Source organism: Pygocentrus nattereri, chromosome 4, assembly GCF_015220715.1.
Source record: "Pygocentrus nattereri isolate fPygNat1 chromosome 4, fPygNat1.pri, whole genome shotgun sequence".
In the NCBI taxonomy this organism is placed as follows: Eukaryota; Metazoa; Chordata; class Actinopteri; order Characiformes; family Serrasalmidae; genus Pygocentrus; species Pygocentrus nattereri.
The window spans coordinates 423,879-434,149 of NC_051214.1; the positions used below are offsets into that span (position 1 = coordinate 423,879).

The 10,271-nt window shown below is 47.6% G+C and overlaps 1 protein-coding gene across 2 annotated transcripts in view; it reads left to right on the forward strand.

The window, feature by feature from the left end:
- lama4 (laminin, alpha 4) overlaps positions 1-9,261 on the forward strand; it is a 57,981-nt gene extending 48,720 nt beyond the window's left edge. Inside the window, exons 33-40 of one of the 2 annotated variants that reach the window (XM_017688004.2) lie at positions 1-46; positions 918-1,107; positions 1,206-1,361; positions 2,715-2,871; positions 3,131-3,261; positions 5,374-5,467; positions 5,685-5,804; positions 7,625-9,261. The exon at positions 1-46 is cut by the window's left edge and continues 148 nt beyond it. In XM_017688004.2, the coding sequence (XP_017543493.1) occupies positions 1-46; positions 918-1,107; positions 1,206-1,361; positions 2,715-2,871; positions 3,131-3,261; positions 5,374-5,467; positions 5,685-5,804; positions 7,625-7,770 (1,040 nt within the window). In that variant the 3' untranslated portion in view covers positions 7,771-9,261. Of the gene's footprint in view, positions 47-917; positions 1,108-1,205; positions 1,362-2,711; positions 2,872-3,130; positions 3,262-5,373; positions 5,468-5,684; positions 5,805-7,624 lie in introns of both variants that reach the window. The other variant, XM_017688003.2, reaches the window with a different exon arrangement.
- The last annotated feature ends 1,010 nt before the right edge of the window (positions 9,262-10,271 follow it).

Below are 10,271 nucleotides of genomic sequence, written 5' to 3' on the forward strand. Positions count from 1 at the left end.
ACAGCAGACGGGAGTACAGGGGTGTCTCGGAGAGCATCAGAGAGAGGTGAGCCGATACTCGCAGCAGGTACTCACTGACTTTACCTGACTTTACATTACCTGACTTTACCTGACTTTACATTACTTTACCTGACTTTACATTACTTTACCTGATGTTACCTGGCTTTACATTACTTTACCTGACTTTACATTACCTGACTTTACCTGACTTTACATTACTTTACCTGACTTTACATTACCTGACTTTACCTGACTTTACATTACCTGACTTTACCTGACTTTACATTACTTTACCTGACTTTACATTACCTGACTTTACCTGACTTTACATTACCTGACTTTACCTGACTTTACAGTACTTTACCTAACTTTACATTACCTGACTTTACATTACCTGACTTTACATTACCTGACTTTACAGTACTTTACCTAACTTTACAGTACTTTACCTGACTTTACAGTACTTTACCTAACTTTACATTACCTGACTTTACCTGACTTTACATTACCTGACTTTACAGTACTTTACCTAACTTTACAGTACTTTACCTGACTTTACAGTACTTTACCTGACTTTACATTACCTGACTTTACCTGACTTTACATTACCTGACTTTACCTGGCTTTACATTACCTGACTTTACAGTACTTTACCTAACTTTACAGTACTTTACCTGACTTTACAGTACTTTACCTAACTTTACATTCCCTGACTTTACCTGACTTTACATTACCTGACTTTACAGTACTTTACCTAACTTTACAGTACTTTACCTGACTTTACAGTACTTTACCTAACTTTACATTACCTGACTTTACCTGACTTTACAGTACTTTAATATATATACAGTGAATTGGTGGCATATACAGTAGGTTGATGTGAACACCTGATCCCTGTACGCACATCTGTGTTCTAGGTGTCACGTCTCCATGTCTATGAGAACCCGCTCATCATTCGGGGTGCTGCTGTACGTGTCTGATGAGTCTGATGATGACTTCCTGTCCCTCTTCCTGTCGCACGGTAAACTCACCTTCACCTTAGGCTCGGGTCAGCAGGAGCTCCGCCTCCAAACCATGGACACGTACAATGACGGACAGTGGCACAACGTAAGACCCCCAAACACCATCTCAGTGTTACGCAGCTGCTCGCAGCAAAACACATAACACAATAGTTAAACTCTCTCTGTCTGCGTTCCGTGTTCTAGATAATCCTGGTCAGAGACGGTAATGTGGGCCAGCTGGTGGTGGATGGAGTGTTGGTGGTGGAGGAGAAGCTTCCAAACAGAAACATCTCACTGCTCCTCCAGGATCCGCTGTGTGTAGGAGGAGTTCCACCTGGACGGGCTCAGAAACACATCCCGGTACACACACACTGACATACACACACACAAACACACAGACACACACACACACACACACACATACCAACACACAGACACACACAAACACACAGACACACACTGACACACACACACACACACACACCAACACACAGACACACACTGACACACACACAAACACACAGACACACACTGACACACACACAAACACACTGACACACACACACACTGACACACAAAGACACAGAAACAGACACACACTGACACACACACAAACAAACTGACACACACACACACACAGACACACAAAGACACAGAAACAGACACACACTGACACAAGAAGACACACTACCAAAACAGACACTACCGAAACAGACACTACCAAAACACTCACTACCGAAACAGACACTACCGAAACAGTCACTACCGAAACAGACACTACCGAAACAGTCACTACCGAAACAGACACTACCGAAAGACACTACCGAAACAGTCACTACCGAAACAGACACTACCGAAACACTCACTACCGAAACAGACACTACCGAAACAGACACTAACGAAACAGACACTACCGAAACAGACACTACCGAAACAGACACTACCGAAACAGTCACTACCGAAACAGTCACTACCGAAACAGACACTACCGAAACAGTCACTACCGAAACAGACACTACCGAAACAGACACTACCGAAACAGTCACTACCGAAACAGACACTACCGAAACAGTCACTACCGAAACAGACACTACCGAAACAGACACTACCGAAACAGACACTACCGAAACAGTCACTACCGAAACAGACACTACCGAAACAGACACTACCGAAACAGTCACTACCGAAACAGTGACTACCGAAACAGACACTACCGAAACAGTCACTACCGAAACAGTCACTACCGAAACAGTCACTACCGAAACAGTCACTACCGAAACAGACACTACCGAAACAGTCACTACCGGAACAGACACTACCGAAACAGACACTACCGAAACAGTCACTACCGAAACAGACACTACCGAAACAGTCACTACCGAAACAGTCACTACCGAAACAGACACTACCGAAACAGTCACTACCGAAACAGACACTACCGAAACAGACACTACCGAAACAGTCACTACCGAAACAGTCACTACCGAAACAGTCACTACCGAAACAGACACTACCGAAACAGACACTACCGAAACAGTCACTACCGAAACAGACACTACCGAAACAGTCACTACCGAAACAGACACTACCGAAACAGTCACTACCGAAACAGACACTACCGAAACAGTCACTACCTCCCTCTCTCTCTCTCACTCACTCACTCACTCACTCACTCTAACTCTCTCACTCTCTCTCTCTCTCTCTGGTCAGAAGAGGTCAGTGTCCAGTTTTTCGGGCTGTGTGAGGGGGCTTCAGCTGAATGGACGCTGGATCACCGCCATGTCCCGCAGTTTTGGAGTCACACCCTGCTTTGAGGGTCCCACAGAGCCAGGGGCGTATTTCTCGGAGGAGGGGGGCTACGTGGTGCTGGGTAATAATAATGTTTATATACATATTTAATAACAAACAGCTGCTGAATGAACTCAGAGAAACTACACACAGCTCAGCCACACTGAGCTGCAGATTCCCCCTTTGAATTAATAATAATAATAATAATCATAATCATAATAATAATCATAATAAAATAATAATTTTGAGCGGTTCAGTCGAAACGTCTCTCCCAGTGAGTGATAGCAAACAGCCTCTAACGAAGCTGTTCCTTTAACTCCTGCTTGGTTCTCTGTCTGCAGACGACACCTTCAGCCTGGGGGTGAAGTTTGAGGTGGTGATGGAAGTGCGCCCCCGTGTGGCCTCAGGAGTGCTACTGCATGTCTTCACTTCAGCAGAACAGTTTCTGACCATCTACCTCCATCAGGGCCAGGTAACATCACACATCACTCACTGGCCACTTTATTGGAAACACACATCTTCTGCATCCACTCACCGGCCACTTTATTAGAAACACCCACCTTGCACTTCCACTAACTGGCCACTTTATTAGAAACACCCACCTTGTGCTTCCACTCACCGGCCACTTTATTAGAAACACCCACCTTGCACTTCCACTAACTGGTCACTTTATTAGAAACACCCACCTTGCACTTCCACTAACTGGCCACTTTATTAGAAACACCCACCTTGCACTTCCACTAACTGGTCACTTTATTAGAAACACCCACCTTAGACTTCCACTAACTGGCCACTTTATTAGAAACACCCACCTTGTGCTTCCACTCACCGGCCACTTTATTAGAAACACCCACCTTGCACTTCCACTAACTGGCCACTTTATTAGAAACACCCACCTTGCACTTCCACTAACTGGCCACTTTATTAGAAACACCAACCTTGCGCTTCCACTAACTGGTCACTTTATTAGAAACACTCACCTTGCGCTTCCACTAACTGGCCACTTTATTAGAAACACCAACCTTGGACTTCCACTAACTGGTCACTTTATTAGAAACACCCACCTTGCACTTCCACTAACTGGCCACTTTATTAGAAACACCAACCTTGTGCTTCCACTAACTGGCCACTTTATTAGAAACACCAACCTTGGACTTCCACTAACTGGCCACTTTATTAGAAACACCCACCTTGCACTTCCACTAACTGGCCACTTTATTAGAAACACCCACCTTGCACTTCCACTAACTGGCCACTTTATTAGAAACACCAACCTTGGACTTCCACTAACTGGCCACTTTATTAGAAACACCAACCTTGGACTTCCACTAACTGGTCACTTTATTAGAAACACCAACCTTGGACTTCCACTAACTGGTCACTTTATTAGAAACACCCACCTTGCACTTCCACTAACTGGCCACTTTATTAGAAACACCAACCTTGTGCTTCCACTAACTGGCCACTTTATTAGAAACACCAACCTTGGACTTCCACTAACTGGTCACTTTATTAGAAACACCCACCTTGGACTTCCACTAACTGGTCACTTTATTAGAAACACCCACCTTGTACTTCCACTAACTGGTCACTTTATTAGAAACACCCACCTTGTGCTTCAACTAACTGGTCACTTTATTAGAAACACCCACCTTGTGCTTCAACTAAGTGGTCACTTTATTAGAAACACTCACCTTGCGCTTCCACTAACTGGCCACTTTATTAGAAACACCCACCTTGCACTTCCACTAACTGGCCACTTTATTAGAAACACCAACCTTGTGCTTCCACTAACTGGCCACTTTATTAGAAACACCCACCTTGCACTTCCACTAACTGGCCACTTTATTAGAAACACCAACCTTGTGCTTCCACTAACTGGCCACTTTATTAGAAACACCCACCTTGCACTTCCACTAACTGGCCACTTTATTAGAAACACCCACCTTGGACTTCCACTAACTGGTCACTTTATTAGAAACACCCACCTTGGACTTCAACTAAGTGGTCACTTTATTAGAAACACCCACCTTGTACTTCCACTAACTGGTCACTTTATTAGAAACACCCACCTTGTACTTCCACTAACTGGTCACTTTATTAGAAACACCCACCTTGCACTTCCACTAACTGGTCACTTTATTAGAAACACCAACCTTGTGCTTCCACTAACTGGCCACTTTATTAGAAACACCCACCTTGCACTTCCACTAACTGGCCACTTTATTAGAAACACCAACCTTGTGCTTCAACTAACTGGTCACTTTATTAGAAACACCCACCTTGTGCTTCAACTAAGTGGTCACTTTATTAGAAACACCCACCTTGTGCTTCCACTCACTGGCCACTTTATTAGAAACACTCACCTTGCGCTTCCACTAACTGGCCACTTTATTAGAAACACCCACCTTGCACTTCCACTAACTGGCCACTTTATTAGAAACACCAACCTTGTGCTTCCACTAACTGGCCACTTTATTAGAAACACCCACCTTGCACTTCCACTAACTGGCCACTTTATTAGAAACACCCACCTTGCACTTCCACTAACTGGTCACGTTATGGTGCTGTCTGGTGTTCTCAGGTGATCGTGCAGGTGAACGGTGGAGCTGGGGGGTTCTCCACAAATGTCTCACCCAAAGGGGGCATCTGCGACGGAAACTGGCACAAGATCACAGGTCAGAGGTCGAGAGGCTGATCACAGTTGATTAGTGTTACAGTTAAAATATAAAATGAATTCTCAGTTTCGTCTCTCAGTTCTCAGCCTCTGCAGCCGCGGCTGCGTCATATAGATGCATATTTATCATACGTACTTCATGCGTGAATGATGTGAATCAGCTAATCGATGCGCTGATGTGCTGGACTGAAACGTCCTGCTGTGTTTGTGATTCTCAGTGATCAGAGACTCTAACGTGGTGCAGCTGGATGTGGACTCTGAGGTGACCCATGTGGTGGGACCTGTGACCCCCAGGGCTGAGACCCCCAGGGCGCCCGTCTTCATTGGAGGAGCTCCAGGTCAGAAACTCCAACACACAGAGTGGTTAATTAAAGCCAGGAGTGCTTTACAGTCACACGTCGTCGCTGTCACAATAGAAACATGCGGCCGCAGCTGATCTTCACACTCACGACGAATGGACCAACAGAAACACTCAAATATCACTTAGAATAAACATCTTTACGCTCAGTTACCATAAAAGTAGAGAAGGTTTTTGTGCCGTCCTGTAAAGTTACTCGTTTGGAGACGCTTTTTTTTGGACAGTGGTGAAGTTCAGTAAAACTAGGACAGTTTCCATTTCTGCCAGAAGGAGGCGACAAAACTCGCAAGGCATTTTTTACGGTGAACACGTGTTCGAGCAGCTCTGGCTAAAAGGAAAATGTCTAAATCACCATAAATACTTTTTTCCTTATTGTCTTCTCAGTGTTCAATAAAAGCACGTTGGACTTAAAGAGTTAAAACTCTAGAAATCGGCCCTGTGTAAAAAAAAACACGACGACAAAACCTAAATTATCATTAATTTATTATCTCTTAATCGCCCCGATCGGTATCGCTATCGGCCTCGACAGTCCAGCCCAGTCCAGGTGTCAGCGATCGGTTGCTGTGCTGAAGGGCAGTCAGTACCGGCGGTCGGCTGCTGTGCTGAAGGCCAGTCAGTACCGGCGGTCGGCTGCTGTGCTGAAGGCCAGTCAGTACCGGCGGTCGGCTGCTGTGCTGAAGGCCAGTCAGTACCGGCGGTCGGCTGCTGTGCTGAAGGCCAGTCAGTACCGGCGATCGGCTGCTGTGCTGAAGGCCGGTCAGTACCGGCGGTCGGCTGCTGTGCTGAAGGCCGGTCAGTACCGGCGATCGGCTGCTGTGCTGAAGGCCGGTCAGTACCGGCGATCGGCTGCTGTGCTGAAGGCCAGTCAGTACCGGCGGTCGGCTGCTGTGCTGAAGGCCGGTCAGTACCGGCGATCGGCTGCTGTGCTGAAGGCCGGTCAGTACCGGCGATCGGCTGCTGTGCTGAAGGCCGGTCAGTACCGGCGATCGGCTGCTGTGCTGAAGGCCGGTCAGTACCGGCGATCGGCTGCTGTGCTGAAGGCCAGTCAGTACCGGCGATCGGCTGCTGTGCTGAAGGCCAGTCAGTACCGGCGGTCGGCTGCTGTGCTGAAGGGCAGTCAGTACCGGCGATCGGCTGATGTGCTGAAGGCCAGTCAGTACCGGCGATCGGCTGATGTGCTGAAGGCCAGTCAGTACCGGCGATCGGCTGATGTGCTGAAGGCCAGTCAGTACCGGCGGTCGGCTGCTGTGCTGAAGGCCAGTCAGTACCGGCGGTCGGCTGATGTGCTGAAGGCCGGTCAGTACCGGCGGTCGGCTGCTGTGCTGAAGGGCAGTCAGTACCGGCGATCGGCTGATGTGCTGAAGGCCAGTCAGTACAGGTGATCGGCTGATGTGCTGGAGGCCAGTCAGTACCGGCGGTCGGCTGCTGTGCTGGAGGCCAGTCAGTACCGGCGGTCGGCTGCTGTGCTGAGGGCCAGTCAGTACCGGCGGTCGGCTGCTGTGCTGAAGGCCAGTCAGTACCGGCGATCGGCTGCTGTGCTGAAGGCCAGTCAGTACCGGCGGTCGGCTGCTGTGCTGAAGGTCAGTCAGTACCGGCGATCGGCTGCTGTGCTGAAGGCCAGTCAGTACCGGCGGTCGGCTGCTGTGCTGTACCGGCGTATTGATGCTAATACAGGACTAAAGCTGAGTAATGGAAACTTATACCCACCAATTAGCATGTTGCTAACTGCCTCCAGTAGGCTTCATTACTGAAGAGGTCTGTAAGCTGCTCTCCTGACTGTCTGTGCTGGTCTCTCCGCAGACTCTCTGCTTCCTGTGGGTGTGAGCAGCAGGCGGGGCCTGACAGGCTGCCTGAGGAACCTTTCTGTGGGTGAATCTGCTGTGAACCTCAGCAGGTCAGCGCTGGTCATCGGAGCTGTGAGCCTCAGCGGCTGCCCGGCCGCCTGATCGCCCGCCGCTTTCAGCAGATCGTGACATCATCACTTGCTCTGAGCCGCCTCCACGTACTGCGTCTGACATGTAATCCCTCAGTCACTCCGGCTGCGTCCCAAATCACACAAACACACTACACACTTAAAATGATGCTCCGTTCTTTAGTAGAGTACATGTTTCTGTATAGAGAGAACCCTGTCCATGGATAAAGGGTTCTTTGCTCTATTTGAAAAGGGTTCTATATAACACCAGTAAGGGTTCTTCTATTGTGACAAGCCTGATATCGTAATAGAAGAACCCTTTTTGGTGCTATATGAAGGTTCTTTATAGACTTATCTACAGCAGATTCTCTTAAGTCTAGACTCCGAATCCAGTTTCCAGTCCTGGATATTGTGTTCACTGGTCACCAGGGCTGCGTTCAGCTGCACCAAACCGTGGCAAACCTTTATTTAAATGAGGACGTTGTCACGCCCACCAAACCAGAGACAGCACACCACACAGCTCACACCGATTCACACACGTTTCACAACGATTCAACACCGATTCACACCAATTCACACTGATTCACACACGTTTCACACCGATTCAACACCAATTCACACCGATTCAACACCAATTCACACCGATTCAACACTGATTCACACTAATTCGCACTGATTCAGACTGATTCAAACCGAATCAGCACTGAGTCGCACTGATTCGCACCAATTCACACTGATTCACACACATTTCACGCCGATTCACACCGATTCAACACTGATTCACCAGAGCATGTCATTCAACCCAGAAACTGTAGCAAAACAATGCACAATGTTTTAAGGCTTAATGCACCCCAAGTTTCACTCAGCAGCGATTACGAAATCCAGGACCGGAATGTGGATTCATCCATGTGGTTGGGCACCTCAGCACTGGACACCGTTCAGTCCAAAAGCTTCGTCTTTATAGGCGGAGCTGCTCCAACCACCGCTCCTCTCTCCTCTCCTCAACAGAGACAGCGGTCAGCTGGGTAACTGAGCCCCTGTGATGACGGTGGGACTGGGTTTAAAATAAAGGGTCACTAAAATGTAAATAAAGCATAATTTGGCTTTTTAATGTGAAAGATTGAAATGACTAAAAAAGGTGGGATGGTTAGCATGCTTTTTGTTAAAGGGGCTCAATCAATCAATCAATCAGTCAATCAGTTACGTCAGACGTTTGATCTTCAGACGTGCACCTGGCGTGCGTTTCAGACGCAGCTGTTGAGTTTATAAACACACCATCTGTCTGATGCTCATCACTAACACAGCGCTTCCTCTGTCCTGAGTTCACTGCCTGTCCAGCGCCTCCGTCTGAGCGCTCTCTAGCTGCAGGACGCTGGGGTCCCCAGAGGAGCGGAGAGGGTCCTGAAGCTGAGCTGAGCGGCAGAACATTCTGTCCTGTTTCTGTTCTGTTGTATTAACAGTGTCTGACCTCCTGACCTCTTATTACACACGTCTCTTCCCAATAAAGACACCTCTGTAAACAGCTGCCTGGACTCTGTGTTTCCTGACCAGCTTAGACGCTGAGCTGCTCTTCACGTAGAACATAGAACGTTACATCGCTGCCAAACATGGAACGGCAGGACAAGCAGAACGTGCTGATGGTGGAGGTGGGTATGGGGCAGTGCTCCAGTCAGAATCAGCTCATTAGTAAGGCGAGTCACGGGGGCGTGTGGCTGAAACACAGGCTACCCTGCAGATATGAAGCAGAGATTCTATGAAGATTCAGCTTGTGGTGAAGAAAAGCGCGAGGGTTGGTGAAACGGAGCGAGTCGAGCTGTTCTAATGCGCTATAGTGAGCCTGTATTGCTGTGAGTTATAATGTAGATCTCACTGAAACCTATAAACTCTGTTCTTTTACTCACACACGCAACCGAGCATCCTAAAGCTACTTAACTCAGCTGTAAGGCGTTTGGGGGACTCCGTCAAAACAGCAGAGAAGACGCCGAGGCTCAGATTATTTCCCAAAAAGGATCATCAGATCTTTAAAACAAAACGACGTGAAAACGACGATCACATCTCTACGTGTTTTGTATTTGTATTCTTCTGGATTTATCTGGAAAATGTTTGGAGAACACTTCCCAAGCCCTTCCTAATATTCACATTCATGGTGCATTTCTCCGGGAACGTTTGTGCAAAGTGAGTAATTCTGATCTTTGACTATAAATGTGGAAAGATAACAGAACCAGAACCAGAGCCAGAGCCGGTGTATGAGGAGCCGGGCCGCTTCCTATTTCCCTCGTTATATCAATAACAGGACCACTGAACAGCAGAGGGCGCCCGTGAGCGCGTCCTCAGTCAATGGGAGTGAATGGAGCTCAACGGATAAAAATGAACAGTTTAAATAGTTTCTAATCACTAAAACAGAAGTTTCGTTTAGTCTCAGATGGCAGGAGGCGGAGTTTCACTAAAACAGCAGAGAAACTCACCTGTGCGTTTTCTTTATTCTCAGTGCTGGACAGTACCTGAGTACCTGAGTACCTGAGTACCTGAGTAACT